This window comes from Felis catus, chromosome E2, assembly GCF_018350175.1.
Source record: "Felis catus isolate Fca126 chromosome E2, F.catus_Fca126_mat1.0, whole genome shotgun sequence".
Lineage (NCBI taxonomy): Eukaryota > Metazoa > Chordata > Mammalia > Carnivora > Felidae > Felis > Felis catus.
Window position 1 is genome coordinate 46,479,060 of NC_058382.1, and position 19,293 is coordinate 46,498,352.

The following is a 19,293-nucleotide window of genomic DNA, read 5'->3' on the forward strand; positions in this document are numbered from 1 at the left end:
ATCTTTCTCTGGACACAGGCTAAAAGTAACACGAGGGAAGGTGACACATGACCTCTCTGGATTGTTCTTGCAACCTCCTGTGAATCTACAGTTATTTCCAAATAAAGAGCAAAATAATAATAATAATAACAACAACACCAAGAGCTTCTGGATTTCCAAAGTGCTGGCCTATCTAGTTCACATCCGACCTGGAAGAGAAAAATAATTAGCAGTTCCCAGAGTACAAATTCCACCGATCTGTAGTATTACTCAAATTTTCCTTGAAGCCCTTTATAGAAACACAAAGACGTGTCTTACACGTTGATGATACCTGTATGTCTTATTCTTCCCAACTAGGCATATTCTTGTATTTCTTGAGTAGGTGGTTGTACTTCTCGAAAATGCTTTCTAGAGATGTACACGGGCAGCACAACTTGGAGTTACAGAGAATGAGACTGTGCTCTGAATTGAAGGTTCTTAACCCCACTGGGCCAGAGTTTGAGACTTGTCCCACACCTCGGGCAGGGAAAGGAGAGGAGCCCAGGTTTGCTGTAGCCACAGCAAGGAGACCACCCCCTGGGTGTGGGTACCAGTGCATGCCTCTGCTTCCTCTTTGAAATCTTTAAGTGCTTGGTCGGCGGCAGAATGAGACCATGCATGTTTAAAGACCAAGTTGGCAGCAAAGCAAATCCTTTAGAGGAACTGCTGTTCTCTGTATTAGGGGAGGAAGGGAATTTAGCCAGATCTCTGGTCACTTATCAAGTACGGTAGTTCCATAGGAGATGCGAGTATGAAATCCTAGCCTGTCCTCTGGGGGAGGGAATTGCAGGGAAATGCCAAGAGTAGCTCCGCTTTCAGTGCCAGTGTAAAGATCACAGAGCCCAGAAGCACAGATTACCCTGTGAAAACATTGAATTTTTGTTGTCTAGAGGAAGTAGGAGGCTCATGAGAAGCTGAAGGAGAAGAGCTAAGGAAAGAGCACATTGTACCTTTCATTTCAGTGTAATTATGAGCTGAAATGACCATTTTCACATCTAGTGAGGCTTCTGAGTCTAGTGTGCTGGGGTAGTTATCCCAACTCAAACATTGATATGGAGTTGTGTGAATTTTTTCCCCCTAGTCAATGGAGTTGGATAAAAGATTGCTGTAAATTTCTGGGGCAGGTGGCAAGCTGGTTTACGGAACGCAAGGCGATGAGAACCTCTGGCTTACGGAAAGTAGCATGAATTAATAATCATTTAATTGGCTCCTCCATTATGTTGCTGGTTTGGGAGATGGAAGTTTAGATGGAGGGGCTGTCAGTGGCACTTTAGCTAAGAGTTTGACAGTTGAGACATGGAGGTGGCAGCTGCCTTTGGCCTCTCCACAAGGAGTGAATGTCCAGCAGCAGCCCAGGCCCTCAGTGGGCTCACCTTGGGGCCCCCATAAGGAGGAAGATAAGCACTTTGGGGTATACCATCTCTATTTGCCACCCCACCATGAAGGAGAGAAATGCAGAAGAAACTTCCCAGAAACACGAACAGCTCAGCGCATTCCCAGGATCTCCCCAAGGGAGGTCTTTGGCCAAAGGGAGGCTGGCCTGCAGCACAGAATATCCATCATGCCAATAGCCCTATTGGTGATGAGATGACTTCTGCTCATGAAATACAGAAACTACTTCTGAGTATTTTGGTTTTGGGGGAGGGCAAGTCCATGTCTTGGCTGATGATTAGAGGAGGCGAAAACTTCATTTCCAGTTTTTCTTCAGGTTTCTTTTTCACGAGGCCACTTCATGCCTTACCTCTCTTCAGAGCTGTACGGACAACATCACCAGGTGTGAAATGGGGCATTTTGAGTCCACTGATGGTCTATGGTATTGCAAGTACATCTTTTAAATTTTCTGTGGCCAAAATTTCAGTGACTCAGGCTTTAATTTGTTAGTGAGGACTGGAATTGGAAGACTGGTTTTATAGGTAAAGTTATATAGGCTGTGTTTTCTACCATACTTGGCCATTCTATGAGCCTCCTAAGTTTATACTTTTCTAACCTCTTTTTTAAAGTAAGTCACTTCCTATATGAAACTGCTTGGCTTGTTTTATTCTGTCTGCTTGGAACATAAAATCGCAAGCAAAACTTGCATGATTACAGGTTGGCACTCCTTTTCTCCCAACTTCCTCTAATTAGTATGACAAGAGGGGTGACTTTTTAAATAATTACTTTGAGAGTTTAAATGCTTCCCAAAGAAATATTTTAAAAGCAAAGGGTATCTGGAAGTTGATGTCTCCATGCATACGTTATTTTCCCCCTTAAGGAAAGCCCTTTCCCCCCTTCCTTCCTTAAGGAAGCCATGTACTGACTACTGTGTTTCATTAGGAATGAAATTATTTTGCCTCACATGTAGAGGAACCTAAGAGAATAAAATAGAGAGTCATGAATCAGGTCTGCCTCTCTCGGTATTTATCTTTGTCATTTGTAGTGTCCAGCCCATCACAGTTTAAGGGGAAATGGTGGCTTCTGGCCCAGAAAGCCAACTTTGAAGTTTGTGTACTCCATAAGAAGGACATGCCAGTCCTTTCTGTCCCTTATCAAGCAAGTTGGGTAGCAAAGCTATAAACTCCTAACAAGCAAGTGCTTAAACCCCTTAGAAAGTTAGCCTGGCCAGGAATGCATGGCTCACATCCTATCAGGTTGTGGAAGGGTTCGACCCACTATTTCATTGTCGCTATTCCATCTGCCTAGCTTTATATAGAGTATGTAATCTATAACGCGTGCATTCACATGGCTCCTCACCACATTTCTATCCCCTTCCAAGTGCCAGGAGCCCAGCATGTTACCCGTGAAAGATTCGTTGAGATTTAACACATATTTTTGTATGATAGAACTGCCAAAATGAGAAAATTGCTTTAACCAGCAAAGTCAAAAAATACCACCTGATGTTTTGCACAGTATGGATCCAAATATCAACTTTTTCACGGACAGTTGAATTTAAATGCTGAACTATTTAATTAGAATATTAAAAATAATATAACTTCCTGACAACCTTAGAAAATGGGAAAGTGGTCCATTTTATTCTAGTCTTCTTTCCTAGTACCTATTTTTTACATAGTTATATCATGATGTAATGCATATTTTATCTGATTTTTCTTCTGATTAACATTCTTGAGAACTTTTCCACATTGGTTCACAGCTATTATTTTTAATGTCTTCTGATAATCAGTAGAGTAGCTGTACCATTGTTTACTTGACCATGCCCTGTTGTAAGAGACTACATTGCTTCCAGTTCATTTTATCATTATTGTAAAAACCACTACAGGTAGTAACCCTTCAAGTTGTTTGGCTTTCTGTTGCCAGGATAAACCAAAGGTTCCAGGCACTGTTTAAATTAAAGCTTGTCTCTGAAGTGCGTGTATTTCCAATTAACTACTATGATGTCATAGTGGCCTTAAAGTGACCAGTAATTGATTTTTTAAATAATGTTTCCTAGACTCTCTCCTAGAATTTAAGTTAAAGTTTAGAAAAGTCTTCAAAAGCAGAAAACCACAATACTTTCTTTCTTGGTATTCATACAACCTCATTTACTTAGGCCTACAATGTATGCTAGTGACGAACTAAAATAGAAATTGATTTTAAGACTCTGGCCCTTTTGAAGTAGTTCAGCGAGAAGCAGCTTGAGAAATCTTCAGACTGTCTGTGGCCTGTAGTAAAACCCTTATCCAGCCTGCTGATGGAGAACTTGTACAGCTGTTGGCACATCTACAGAAATTGTATAAAGACATGGGTGCCATGTCTTGATGGGGATTGACATATTAATATCGGGGGTCAAGCTAGGAGGGAGCTGCTGGCCTAGTTAACCTAACTCTTAGGAGCAGTCCCATATCACCCAGGGAAACACAATGGGATTGTAACTGGGTGTTAACAGATTCTCAGAATGGCACAGCTTTATCTTTAGGAAGTGAGCTAGTAGTGAGCTGCAGGTGGCTAATGTCTACTACTAGACAGATCTGATCTAATAAACATGCAGGCTGTCCAGGATAGAAGGAAGTTGAGCTCCAGAAGTTTTTACACCAGCAGGTGCAGCATTTTCATATTACAGCATGGCTGGTGTATTACTGGGGAGAAAGAGGTATGAGGGAGAGGGTGCCAATTTTATTTTTTAAAAAACTTTATAAGGATTCCTTAGCTTGAGCTGACAAAGGAAGCTTTACAATTCCATAGAAGTTAAGGAGTTTGAAAATTAAAAAAAAAAAAAAAAGTAATAAAAGTTCCCCTCTCCATGCAGAGGGAAAGGATAGTGGCTTCTGAAACCAGAATGCTCACCTCTGCAACCTTGTCACAATTCATCATTCATTCAGCACTGAAAGAAGAGGGTGGGCTCTGGTCAGACAAGGAAGCTAATGCCACACTGGGCTACCCTATGTTTGCCCTTCAGCTCCCAGTGAGTGAGATGAGTTGGGTGGTCTCATCCTCGGTGGTCTCCTCCTTGGGGCTCATCCACCCACAAGGCCTCACAACTGCACATTTGACCACCTTTCTAAAGGGTGTTAGTGGCAGACTGAGGGCATTTACAAGATGATGGCATGGTCTTATAAAAGAAAAATGTTGTTTCAGGTTGGGCAGACTAACAAAAAGACAGGGGGTGGGTGTTTGGAATGGAATCTGTATCTTGGTTTGCCTCTAATGGAAGGAGGAGCGGGTAGCAGCTCTTTCCTAACTAATGCCTACAGGTCGGAGGTGGAAATAGGGAAGGGGTTGGGGAAGGGATGGCTGAACCAAATAAAGTAACACCTAATGCCTCCTCTCACCCCATCTGTAGAATGCTTTTGAACTGTTAATATATAGAGGATAATCAGTAAGCAAAAATGAAAAATGATGGAGAATGAGGAACCTTCTGGGAGTCAGGGGGCACTTAATTCCCTGACCCATTAGTTAAGGACTCCTGTTGTGGTAGTGTTCAGGCAGGGGCCCATCACACTGTGAGGTCGAAAACCTGCGACACAGGGTTCCTTTGAGGGGCCAGGGGATGGGAAGTGGGCCATGGGGGAACCGGTCTAGAATGTTACAGCACCTAGTTAATCGGCAGCCATTCTATCACATTAAATATCCAGCCGTCATGTATTACCTTTCAAGTGAAAATGAATAACTCCCATTAAGAGCAAAATGGGTTTGAAGTCGATTCGAGACAGATTAAAGTACTGTTATGAATGTGTGTGTTGGGAGGAGGAGGGGTCTGTGTATAAAATGCTTGTCCTTGTACTTTTTAAATAATAGATGCCCTACAAACTTATGCAGACCAGGTTACCAAGATACTGGGGTTTAAAGGTCACAAGATGTGCATTCTGGGAAGAGCATCAACTTCCTGGAATATTTCCTGCATTTAGCAATTCTTTCTTCAAAATTATTTGTGGCCTTATGATTTTAATGAATAAAATTGATTTTCTAAAATTGTTTATTAAAAAGCACATCTATAATGAGAGCATCTTGGTATCCACATCAGAACAAATTTCAAAGCTGAGCCTAAAGTAGAAACACAAGCTAGGTAACTAGACTGGGTGATACAGACAGCATTTGAACTTAAGAGTAAAAATTAGGCTTTCTAAACCAAGGACCACAATAGCAAGTCAAATTCTTTTTCAATGAGGGGAATGGGTATATATTTCTCCCGACCATTTTCAGGATTTTAAAAATCATTCATAGCAAAATTCTGAAAAAGGAAGTTCTGTGTTCACAAGTGAGAGAACCATCCTTAGATACTGACCAGGTTTTGGAATGACCACATCCACTCCTGGTGGGATTTGTGTTTACGCTGGAGAAGCAGTGCTGATCCTTGTTAAACCTTTAACCCAGTGGTTTTCTCATCAAATTCTTCCAGGTCCTTTTCAGATTCCTATTTCAGAGAACTCCTTCCACCCACATTTCTGTACCTACTGTTTGCTTCTTAAGTCTCATGTGACTCTCCTCATTAATTAATGTTTTGGTTGTTTTTTTGGTGAAATGGGCCGTGGTTTGGGCAAGCAGAGAGGAGACTTTCCCTCTTACCACCTACTCAGAATAAACGCTTGTGTCTGGAGCATTGGCTAGATTATTTGTTGGATTCGTGCCCTACGTCTTTCACTCTTCAATTACTTTTTCCCCAAAAGCAGGTTGCTAAACTCAAACTTGATTTTTCCCCCCGAGTATTTATATGCGGATATCCATGTGAACCTTTCTCAGGTCACATGTGTCATGTCTCCTGTGATGTGCTGTGCTGTGATTCCAAGAGCTGGGAAAATAAAGTTGAGCTCACATAGTTGAGGACTTCTGTGAAAGCAGTGTGTGTCTGGGTACTCAGGTTGACTAGCCATTTGGTAAGACTCCCTACCCACTCTCAACCCGACTGCCCGCGTAGGCCAGCAGATTGTGTCTTGATTGGGGGGAAGTCAGAATACACCGAATTTAGCTTAATCCAACTCAGAGCCTTTTAGTCCATATTTTTTTTTTCTCAGCATTCAGTTGTTAAAGTAGTGACAGAAATTCATGGGGGAAAAAGGAACACTTGCTTCTTTTCCAGTGTGCTTGGTAAGTCAGTCCGGATGCTCATCCTACTTGAGTTTTGGTGTTTCAAGAAAATCCTGTGCTATAAATGAATGTTGATTTTCACCCAACACAAACCCTCTGGGAGCTGGCCTGGTCTGGCTGCTGTATCGCATCTTCTGCTTTTCCTTCCAGCATCGTCCAGCCAAGCAGAGAAGGAGCTGACAGATTCTCCCGCGACCTCCAAACGCATCTCCTTCACAGGTAGCTCAGAATCTCCTCTTTCTTCAAAGCGACCTAAAACAACAGAGGAGACCAAATCAGAGCAGGTGAGACGGGAAGGGGCTCTGCTGGTTGGGGGAGGGGGAGAGCATTCTAGACACCAGTGGGGAACACACTTTTGGGTGGGTGGGCTTGGGGCAGACACAGGCACTGGTGGGAACTGAAGATTCAGCCAGAGGGGTGGATGTATCCCCCACAGATGTACCAGTGTCCCTACTGCAAGTACAGCAATGCCGACGTCAACCGCCTCCGGGTGCACGCCATGACGCAGCACTCCGTGCAGCCCATGCTGCGTTGCCCCCTGTGCCAGGACATGCTCAACAACAAGATCCACCTCCAGCTGCACCTCACCCACCTCCACAGCGTGGCACCTGACTGCGTGGAGAAACTCATTATGACGGTAAGGCAGCCGGCAGCAAGACCTGTGGCTTCTCTTTCCTGAGGTCAAAGGTGACGCAGTAACATGGAGGAGATTCTGTTTTGTTGGGTGACAAAGCCAGTGTAGAGTTGGAAATATCAAAAATGGCCCTAGACCTCTGTTTTTCTGTACCTGCCTTCGACTGGGTATGACCATGGTGTGACTGTAGCCCAAAGCATTGAATGTGTATGTGTTTCTCCACCTTCCCTTATTATCCTCCCTCCTGGTCTGATGCAGAGATTAGATAACCACTTACATAAAGATATAGTTATTTAGACTCTGCAAACCTTCAATAAGTTGGTCATGTTCTAGGTTGCTGTTAGTCTCATTTCATCCTCACAACAGCCTTGTTTAAAAAATAAAGAGTTGGACATGTTCACATTAACAGCTGAGGAAACTGAGGCTCAGATAGTTTAGCTGACTTGATGCCACTTGTAAGTGGTAGGGTTGAAATTTGAACCCACATTTTCCAGCTCTAGGGGTGTGACCCTGTAATGTGGGCACTTCTCAAGCCAATATCTGAATTCTCGGAGCAGGAGAATGGTCAGTGGGATAGCATGTGATGACTCATGGACGAGGGCTTTGCATTTTCAACACGCTGTTGCTACACCTGCAGGTTTTAAAAGCATGGCTCTAAGTGGCTACTGTAGCTCGGCCCAAAAGGTTAGCATAAAGATTTAATTGTAATGTGAAAACTTTCCAAATTCCACAGGTGATACTAATATCCTGCTTTTCTATTTGTGATGGGGCTGCTGTGCAAGCCCATTCCTGATTACTAGAGGAAAAACTACCAAAGAGAATTATTCTCACCTCTAACTTATTTCAACAGTGGAGTAATAGGTTAATTTGATGGCCTTTTCATGTACAGATTCCCAGGGAGGTAGTCAGTTCAGAATTCCATGTTATAACATGCAGGTTACAAACATATAACCTCTAGGCATTTCCTATTCCATTTGGTTATGCAAGATGAATGAACAACGTTCTAAGTGATGTTTAGTCGTGGGGAACATATAATTAATGCATCAAGAGAACTTTAGCAGCCAATAGGAAACTTGAAGGTGACCCAGCATAAGTTTCATCTCAGAGATCTTTCAAGTATAAATTCCCTTTCCGTGGGTGTTTTCAGATAGACTGGTGAACACTGTGTAAAGATTCTCTGTGAGTGGAGACCATTTTTTTGGATGGGTAGGTTTCTGTGTTACAGGTATTGGCATTCTCACCAGCCTTGGAAATAACAAGGGGATTTTCTCAGGCCTCATCACACTTCCCACTGATGGCCTGGAACCATAAGAGCCTGAAGGAACAGAAAGTGATATGGGAAGCATTTTTAGTACTTAATGGCATCTTTCTTCTCCTCAGGTGATAATTTTTCCTATTTGATATAAGTCTGGTCTAGAAAATATGAGCCTATAATAATCTGTATGACTGGTTTACATTAAACAGTAGGTTTCCTTTATACATCCCTAGGGACTATAATATAAATTATATTTCAAATATCCATTGTTTGTCATATTTTTATAACAGTGAAAGTGAGGTGCATTTCACATAAGTGAGTCTGGTGGTCATTATGAATCTTCTCCATTTACCAACGGAGTCTTCAAGGACAACATGTAACTACTGTGTTCCTGGGGTACCAATCCCTAAGATATTTCTGGATGTTACTCACTAACTAGCACCTTCTCAGCAGTGATTCTCGACCTTTTTAGAGACTCCAATAAAAGTGATTCTGTAGCCTTACTGGGTTATTCTATGCACAGTAAAGTTGGACAACCACTGTTAAGACCACCATTGAGTATTCTGCATATACAAAACTGTGTATACTGCCAGGGAGCATAAGAATACCTTAAAATTCATACATGGAACCAGGTTTATAAACCCTGTTCTAGAAGAATCCCTGACAACATAATTATATAGGAGAAGCATGATCCCTAAAAAGGTTGTACTTGGTACTTTGTACTGAAACCCCTGTGTACCTTATCTCCCCACAGCAGACAATGGAGATTTTTTTCTATAGAAATGTAGACTTTTTTTTAAGTTCTTTTTTTTAATTCCACTATAGTTAACATTGTTATATTAGTTTCAGGTGTACAGTATAGCAATTCAACAGTTCTATACGTTATTCAGTGCTCATCATGATAAATGTATTCTTATTTCCCCTCACCTATTTCCCCCATCCCCCCACCTCCCCTCTGGTAACCATCAGTTTGGTCTCTATAGTTAAGAGTCTTTTTCTTGGATTGGCTCCCTCCCTCCCTCCCTCCCCCCCTCCCCCCACACCTTTGTTTATCTGTTGTGTTTCTTAAATTCCACAGATGAGTGAAATCATGTGGTATTTGTCTTTCTCTGACTTATTTCGCTTAGCATTACACTTTCTAGACCCATCCATGTTGGTGCAAATGGCAACATTTCGGGTTTTTTTTTTTTTTTTAATATGGCTGAATACTCCATTGTGTATATATACCACATCTTCTTTATCCATTCATCAATCAATGGACACTTAGGCTGCTTCCATAGTCTGGCTATTGCAAATAATGCTGAAATAAACATAAGGATACTTATATCCTTTCCAATTAGTGTTTTTGTATTCTTTGGGTAAACACCCAGTAGTATGATTACTGGATCATAGGGTAATTCTATTTTTAACTTTTTGAGAAACCTCCATACTGTTTTCCACAGTGACGATACCAGTTTGCATTCCCACCAACAGTGCCTGAGTTTTCCTTTTTCTCCATGTCCTCGCCAACACTTGCTGTTCTTCCTTGTGTTTTTGATTGTAGCCATTCTAGGAGGTGTGAGGTGGTATCTCATTTTAGTTTTAATTTGCATTTCCCTGGCAATGAGTGGTGCTGAACATCTTTTCATGTGTCTGTTAGCCATCTGTATCTCTTTGGGAGAAGTGTTTGTTCATGTCTTCTGCCCATTTTTTAATTGGTTTGTTTGGGGGGGGGTTAGGTTATATAAGTTCTGTACATATTTTGGATACTAACCCTTCATTGGATGTATCATTTGCAAGTATCTCCTCCCATTTAGTAGGCTGTCTTTTTAGTTTTGTTCCTTCACTGGAAGGAAGTGAAGCCTTTCATTTCGATGTAGTCCCAAGAGTTTATTTTGTCTTTTATTTCCCCTGCCTCGGGAGACATATCTAGAAAAATGCAGCTATAGCCAATGTTAGAGAAATTACTGCCTGTGCTCTCTTAAATAATTTTTATGGTTTCAGTTCTCACATTTAGGTCTTTCATCCATTTTGGATTTAATGTTTGTATGGTGTAAGGAAGTGATCCATTTTCATTCTTTTGCATGTTGCTGCCCAGCTTTCCCATCATCATTTGTTGAAGAGACTGTCTTTTCCCATTATATATTCTTTTCTCCTTTGTCAACGATTAATTGATCATATAACTGTGGGTTCATTTCTGGGTTTTCTATTCTGTTTCATTGAACCGTGTGTCTTTTTGTGCCAGTACCATACTGCTTTGATTACTACTGCTTTGCCGTATAACTTGAAGTATGGAATTGTGATATCTTCAGTTCTTTTTCAAGAATTGCTTTGGCAATTCAGGGTCTTTTGTGATTCCATACAAATTTTATGATTGTGAAAAATGTTGTTGGTATTTTGATAGGGATTGCATTAAATGTGTAGATTACTTTGAGTAGTATAGACATTTTAACAATATTTGTTCTTCCAATCCATGAGCATGGAATGTCTTTCCATTTCTTGGCGTCGTCTTCAGTTTCTTTCATCAGTGTTTTAAGTTTTCAGAGTACAGGACTTTTACCTTCTTGGTTAAGTATATTCCTAGGTACTTCATCATTTTTGGTGCAATTATAAATGGGATTGTTTTTACTAGAAATGTAGACATTTCTGAAAAGTGTGCAAATTGTGGGAAAAGTTCTGATTATAGGAAGTCACTTTGCTAGCAGCAAGAGAAAGTTAGTGGATTCAGAAACAAAGTTGAAAGTTATGAGAAATATAATCATATGAGGGTTTTACTCTTAAAGGTATATGTAAAGATGGTTTAATACCCTCTGTCTGCATTAGAAGATGGAGTTATTGCCTGGCTGTCAGTATTGAATTGGTTTTTCAAGCTCTGAGGATGGTTTGCATTGAGGTGATGAAGTATTTCCACTTTGATCCTTTAGTTCAGCAGGAAAAGATGAGCAATCAGGGTTAGAGGAGAATTGGTGGCTGTAGCTTAGGGGGAATCCATAATCCTGTTTGAGGACTGAAGTTTACCCTCCTTAATCAAAACAGATACCACTGTGCTTCCTCTGAAAAGTTTGGTGTTAAAATGGAATTTGTAATTGTTTTATAACCAAGTGATTATAATAAGCCTGCGGTGACAATCATGCTCCTGGAGGGCATTTTACTGTAAATTTATTAAAAAATTGGCCATGGGAAGGCATTGGTTGGACTTTCTGACTGTATGTTTGTTTGTTCCTGGTCAACTGGAACAGGAAACTCTGAAAACAGCATGATGAGAAATGTCCCTCAAATCAGAGCTCCAGTTTAAAATTTTTTTTTAATGTTTATTTTTGAGAGAGAGTGAGGGAAAGGCAGAGAGAGAGGGAGACACAGAATCTGAAATGGGCTCCAGGCTCTGAGCTGTCAGCACAGAGCCCGATGTGGGGCTCGAACCCACACAGTGTGAGATCATGACCTGAGCCGAAGTCAGAAGCTTAACCAACTGAGCCACCCAGGTGCCCCAGAGTTCCAGTTTTCAAAAGCGTATCATTAAGGAGTGGCCAGTGTATAGTCATTCATCCTCCAAAAGGAGAAAGTTATGTCTGCTTTGTCCCCAAGTGGCCAGGATGAATGGTGGTAAGAGGAGTGACTTTCCTTCCTTGTCAAATGGTTTGACTATTAGCTGCAGTTGGCTGTAGAATAGGAAAAGCTGGCAAAATCTACCACACAGACAACTCTTGATAGACGTTGGGTATGTCCCGGGTATCTAAAGCTATAAATTCGGATAAACATTTTCTGCTGTCTGGGTCCAAGGTCACAAGATTTGGCTTGAATTGGGTTTCAGTTCTTCTAAAAGTAAATTTCACCCTGATAAATGGAAATAGATTACTTTCTACACAATGTCTTTCCGTTCAGTTGTAAATGGAGAGTGTTTTGAGGAGGCTTCATTTAATAATACCTTATCAGACAGCTTTCAGGAACCTGCAGTGTCTAATATGTCTGTTGCTATGGTAACAGCTGCTTGCTTATGCTCTGCATCTCATATCTGTGTCTTCCATGGGCCCCCTTCTCCTTACCGATGAAGGGGCTTGAAAATATTCTCCACTGGGAACAATCGCAGCTCTGGTTCTCCACTATGGAAACTGCACCCGCAGCACTTCATTCTGCTTGGCCTATTGGAAACAGACCTCCAAAGAGTGTTTTTATACACGTCATATCAAAGAAGCAAATCTATAAAGCCTAAGGGTTTTGAGACAAGTGCCCCTCCAGACCTGACCGAGCAGGCTGCTACCAGTGTCGGCTCCACAGAACTCTCACCTATTTACAGAGAAGGTAGAGATTTCAAATTGGTGGAGGGGATGTAGGAGCTCCTGTTCTGTACCCTCCTTTTCCTACTCTTTTGGGGGAAGGATGGTTGAGGCTGAGGGGGGACACGTTCCTGGCCCCTCCATAAGAATGGGAAAGACCACCTACTATGCATTTCAATACTCTTACGCTAATTGATCACTGTCCTTCTAAGTAACAGGACACACCACTGGGCTCCTGGAGCATTGATATGGGGAAATTGTTTTTGTTCCTTTGTCGCTTACCACAATATGACCTCATAGTGGAGATGGGGATAGGCTCCTGAGCAGCCCAGGAACTTCTTTTTCTCTAGCTCTTCATCTTATCTCCCTTTGGTAGTTCTTAGTTATCCAGTATTTTCTGTTTGTGCACAGGTTTCCCTTCTCTGCTCCTGGCCCTGCAGCCCATTTTTCTTTCTCCTCCCTTCCTGCCTCCCCTGCCCTCTGCACCCCCCACTCAGGAGAAATAGTTTGTGTACTGTGACTTCTTTCAGTCATTGTCTGTCTCCCTGTGCATCTATGGGCCTCTGGGACAGGCTTGCTGTCTGCCCCCCCCAACTGGGGCGGCGGGTGGCCACTAGCCCTGGGGCTTTTGCACCTGCTTGGGTACCAGCTCTCTCACTTTGTCTCTATCTCAGAGGAAGGTAATGAAAATAATCGGGCTTCATTAATTCCAAGCCCTGTGAGATGATAGCCATTTGGAGCCTGTTTGCCAATTAGATGGTCTAAATTAGAAGTGACCTTGGTATACTGCCACTGCTTGCCTCTCTGAGTCTAATGAAGCTTTTCTCTCCAATCCATTCTCCTTCTCAACTTTCTTTTCTGTCACCCTGTGTGTGTGTTAACTATTCCTGTGTTTCCTGTTCTTCTAGTCACCTTTTTATTTTTGTCTTTCTTATTCTTAGTTTTTAAACTCTGGTTAGGGCTATGTTATTTTCTGGCCCACATGAATGTGAACATGGCCCTACAGTTTTTCCTCATGAGTTTTAGGTTCACACACACACACACACACACACACACAAAGATAGACAACCACATAGAAAACAATTTAGAAAGGAAACAAGAAAGAGAGAGAAAGCAGGCCCTCTAGCCTCTGTGGGCCAGTGCCCAGCCTGGCACATTTGGGAGGGAGTAAAGGAAAGGAGAACAATTCTGAAGCCCTGCTGCCAGGAGGTGCTCTGGATTGCTGGCTGCAGAAGTGCAGAGACCAGTGGACAGGCTCCCGTGGTGGCCGGTGCAGGAGCAGTGAGCAGCCTGAGTCCCACTGCAGCCTGCAGACATACCACTAGCTAGAATGCTGAGCTCCCGAAGCATCTGGGTTTGAAGTTCAGTATTAACAGAAGCAGTTCCTTACTTACAAGGATGCGGAGACTGGCCAGGTCTGCATCAGGAATGCCTGTGTCTGAGGCCTTCCCGCCTTCTCCTATCTGAGGTGGTTCATTCTAATGATTTTTACTGAAAAGTGAAAGATATGAGGGGTCCTTAGGAGTCTAGGTTTTGTCAAATGTATTTTTTCACTTGGAGTAGTGAACCTTTTAGAAAGATCCCCTACTTAGGTGAGCAATGGCAAGGGTGTAGGGATAGTATCTTTGCTTTCCAGCGTGTGGAACACGTTGGTTGTATCGGTCCAAGTCAGACATGGTGGCCTTGAGTGGTAAATTTGCATGGATAGTCCCATGAGAACTTAGCATGGTATATACCCCTTGGCTGTTCAGGGTGCTTTATTTGGCCATTCCACATCCATGATCTGGAGAAAGCAAGAAGCGAGAGAGCTCCTTATAACTCTAGCTTCTTCTACCGAGAAACAATAAACACCGGTGGTCCCTCCCAAATGTCATAGTGGCAGCCAGACCCACATCCAACCCTCTGGGTTTTATAAGGAGTGTCCTTGGGGCTTTGAAAAGAACCAAGTCATAATCCGAAACAATGGTGAGCCAAACAGAAGTGGGAACTAGGTATTTATGAATCCATGTCACCTCTCCTGGTAGTTCAAGGACAGTTAACTTGAGTCCATGGATTTTTCTCTAGGGAGCCTGTGATTTCCTGAAATTATCTGTAGTAGTTTCTGTGTGAAAGTATGTTTTTAGGCATCTTCAGCCTTCCTCAGATTTTCTAAGGTTATGATCTCTGAAAGGTTATTTATTCTGGCTTGTGAGCTTCTTGGGCACAGGGACTTTGTCTCACCATATCTTAACAGGCGTGCAATACAGGGACCCTGTACGATATCTAGTGAATGATGGTCAAATGGATGGGTAAGCAGAGTCACTTGAGGCCCTTCTTTCTCAACAACTAAGTTGTTTTGAAATTGCTTAAGCTTGAAGACTTTTATTTCTATTGTTGTTTATGAGAATTGCCTCAACTTCAAGATTTCTGGCATCAGAGCAGAACTCCATATTTCTCTTGTATATATGAGACCTATTTACTTAAGAAGATTTGACAGCCACTTTTCTGTCACTACCTCAGTTCCAAAGGTGATTTTTCCCTGCATTCCCATCAACTCTGAAGACTCTCAGGAACGTATGTGGTATCTAGAAGATTACCATGGAATTGCCTGTTGCATGGCCAAGGCCAGGCTAAAAGTATGTTAGCTAAGTTGACAGTAAATTATTTAAAAACACACACACGCAAAATCTATCAGTGAAATACTATAACCTAAAAAAAAAAAAAAAGTCTGTTTTAATAGTCTCTGGTCCCCTGTATACATAGAGTATTTGGGACATAATTTAACATATTCAGTGTTGATGGATGTATAGATTATGAGAAAAATCAATCTACATGGATGGAATAGTGACATGGAGAAAGTATAGTTGTTTGTACCAATTGTGTTGTCATCTGGCCAAACCTGAAACTTCGTTTGGCTTTTGAATCTGGAGTAGAAGTAGGAAGAGGGAGATTGGAGGGAGGGAGGGAGGGAGGAAAGAGAGCATATGCATGCATGTGTTTTCTCTGCAGGGGAAGGTGGTGCCATCCTGTTATTTGAGGGTGTCTGAGGTTTGGGCACATCTGGGATGGTTCTGGTTATGCTGCAGTCAGATTGTGTCCTCTCACACACCTTCATGCTCCAGTGCACCTAGCGAAAGGGAGGGTCTTCACAGAACAGTGCTCAGCACACCTGAGGGACTGCCTTTCCCAGTGACTTTCAGCTACCCATCAGAGGTGTGGCTAGGAGAGTCTGAACCTTCCATGCCACTTGGTAGTCATATAGGACCAGAAAACAAGGGGGTGAGGGGGATGCCAAGGGAGATGTCGAAGGAACTCTGCCTTTGGCCAACTCTCCTTTTCCTCAGTGAGCTGTTGGCAGGACTGTATTTATGGCTCTTTACAAAAAAAGCATGCAGAGTTTGAGTGAGAAGCTCTGGAAAGTAGGAGGAGAGAGACAAGTGAACAAAGGCACAGAAACTTTAGTGTCTGAGGGCTGCCTTGGGGCCCTCCAGTAGCCTGTGCAGGAAGGAGGCTTCCATTCTCCATCTCTGTGTTGAGACATATGTGCAGATACACCCCACCAGACTTTCTAGATCCTCAGGATTCCCTTTAGGGAGATTCCTCTTTGCCGCCTGGGAATTTCTTGCCCATCAAAATTTTATATACCAAATCTTTTTTCCCCCCAGAGAATTTGAGGACACTACAGACGAGAAGATGCAGGTAGATAAAAGTAATTACTTAAACACATATGGGGCAAGACTTACAGGTTTGGAGGCCCAGATTAAGATGCAGAGGAGCATGTGAGGTTGATGATTATATTTCGGGAAGAGTTAATTGATGGAAGGTGAAGGCAGACAAAGAACCTCTGCTTACTGCCTTCTTGAATCCCAATCAGGAATTATGATTAAAGTCGCGGCGAGACAACAGAGGGCTGATGAATTGGTGTCTTTTTTTTTTCTTTTTTGCCGTCATTCACACTTGATTGACTTCAACCTTTCAAGTGCAAAAGTCTCTCTTTTCCATTATTATTCATAGCCATCTGAGTTTTTCTAATTAAAGTGTATGAAAACAATTACTGATCCGTCGTACTGAGTCTGTTAGAGGGGATGTCTGCCTTACTGTAATGCGTATAAAAAGCCCACAGTTTTCTATAATGATGTGCAGCTGAGGTGTTAGATAATTTTATTCTTTTTTACTCTGTAGGGCTTTTTTTTTTTATTTCTCATGATTCATTTTTCATAATTCCTAAAGATCCCTGGAAAGGACTGATCCTGCAGCTACAACCGAGAAAGGAGGTGGGGGGGAGTCTTTTTTCCTTTCCCTTTCTCCCCCTCTTGCCCCCAACCTCGTGCTCCCCCTTGGCTGAAGACTATAAATTAATCGGTGACCTTTCACTTCTTGGATTCCCGCTGGACTCCCCAACCACACTGGTCAGAAATGCTTTCTATTAAAAAGAAAATAGATGGAATGAGTTTGGCAATCTCTGCTCCATTCCTAACGATTCATCAACAGCTAGCCTTAACCAGCTGCCGACGAGCTTTGTGTGAGGGTGCAGATGTCTGGGAGCAGGAATTCTGTGTCACGCACATTCACCTGCCTTGCACCTGCTCTTCATAAACGTGAGCTTTCTCAGAACCCTTCTCCGTAGCGCCTGTTGCTTAATTTCTTCACCTTATCAGCATCTGAACTGCTGAAATTATTCTAATACCCCGAAAGGTATTGAGGTGTTCCCTTTTTGGTGTTTATGGGGACCGTTGTGTGGGTTTCCCCTAGGACTGGAGCCTGTCACGATGTTTCTAGGGAACATGTCAGCAGCTATTTTGAGCAAGGCCAGGATCTTTAAACCGTTAAAAAATTAATAATTTATTTAAAATATTTAATTTTGAACAGTAATATAGGTGTTCCAGTCTTTGCAACAGCAAGTAAAGATCCTGAGATACCTGTGTTTCATGGGAAGATAACTCCTTCAGGTAGGGCTGGACGCCATGTAGAAAGCCTAGGGGTGTGACTCCAGTTTCTGTTCAGCTCATTTCTTAGGCTGTCATCAAACAGGAGATAATTTCTAATTCATGTAGCAATATCTTCGCCTACTACCTTTCCACCCTGTAGCAGGCAAAGGGATATTCTGTTTAAATCAAGAACGTTTTATCCTTACGTTGGATTTGAGGGCTGCTTATCACATTACTGTCGGGTAAATGATAACTTATGTAGACAAACTTCCAGCCACATGGCAGAGAAGCCTAGAGAAGTGTCTGAGGATCTGATCTAAAATTACAGCTCTTTTGATCCAGGCTGATTCTGCAATTGCTATATTAGTAAACAATAGCCACGGTCAAGGTGGTGCTGCCCTGGTATAGAATGCTGTGCAAGGCACCCTGTGTGGCTGGGACACTGGCCAGAGCTTCCCAATGATTCTGAGTACCTCGAGCAAAGACTCCAAAGGAAATCCTGGCTGAAGTGAGTCATAAGAAATGCTCGTTTGCACTTGATCTAGCTTCTAAAGGGTTACAAAATGTTGTTTCCTGGAGGATCTGCCAATGTGTCTGCGTGTCCTTAGCCTTCTCTTTGTTCTGTTCTCTTCTTCTTACCCTTTCCTTCACTCTCATTCCCCTCCTCTTCTTGCCTGAATACATTTTGAAAACAGTACTACAATGCTCCCTGCTTCAAGATTACAGTGTACTTTACTAGGTATGATTTAATTAGGGCCCTTATTATGTTTTCAGCAGCTTAAGGTGGGCCTTTCAACTTATCTACCTAATTGGTTGCACAAGAAGTTTCACAGCCCATGACAAAACATTGTCAGTGATCAAAGTCAAAATTCTGCATAAAGGAAAAATATTAATAATAAGATTATTCTTCAAGTGTGCACTGCTAATTATGTCCAGAATGTAACCGTAGAAACACTTTTGACTGATGTGAGCTTTGTCTAATAAACATGAATCTTCAGTGAGCTATGAAAAGTGACACTTCCAGCTTTACACTGGTGAAGGCTAATTTTGCTTATTAAATAATTTTTACACATTTCCCTGTTTTGTGTCTCTTTCCTCTCCATTTGACTCTCCTCATTTCTCTGCCTCTTATTTCTCAGGTGACCACCCCTGAGATGGTGATGCCCAGCAGCATGTTCCTCCCAGCAGCTGTTCCAGATCGAGACGGGAACTCCAATCTGGAGGAGGCAGGAAAGCAGCCTGGTTAGTGTCATTTTTGACCCCTAGAAATGCAAAGAAAATGACATATTGGGTCAAAATTTTCACTGAGCAAGAGTGCCAAGAATCCTTTACAATACTCCTAAGGTTAATGTAATTGCTCAAGAGATGAGGGGCACTTATACTCTGACTCCTGGAATGTATTTGTACACTGTTCAAATTGTTTAAAGTGAGAGAAAATCAGGTGAGAACCAGTGGGATTTTGGTGGACACATGTCCCCTTAGACCATACATTGAGGAAGTAAACAAACAACCAGAGACTCAGTCAATAGACCCATGCATGACTCGCCATTCTAAGCCGTTCAGCATTTGTTCTCTGAGGACTTAATTATTAGGGAGTTTTGGCCCCCGTGAGTGATTTTGGGGCACTTGATTTGTTGTCTGTTGAGGAGCTTCCTTTGCACGAAGTTCTTTGAGTCTTCTGGGATTGCTGCTTTAGGACCCAGTGTAGAGGTGCATTTGGAAAGAACGTTT

The 19,293-nt window shown here is 42.3% G+C and overlaps 1 protein-coding gene across 5 annotated transcripts in view; it reads left to right on the top strand.

Moving 5' to 3' along the window:
• Window positions 1-19,293, top strand: part of ZFHX3 (zinc finger homeobox 3) — a 240,549-nt gene that overhangs the window by 205,368 nt on the left and 15,888 nt on the right. For all 5 annotated transcript variants that reach the window (XM_045047115.1, XM_019819974.3, XM_006941677.5 and 2 more), the window contains 3 exons: window positions 6,664-6,797; window positions 6,950-7,150; window positions 18,702-18,804. In XM_045047115.1, coding sequence (XP_044903050.1) covers window positions 6,664-6,797; window positions 6,950-7,150; window positions 18,702-18,804 — 438 coding nt within the window. The remainder of the gene's footprint in view (window positions 1-6,663; window positions 6,798-6,949; window positions 7,151-18,701; window positions 18,805-19,293) is intronic.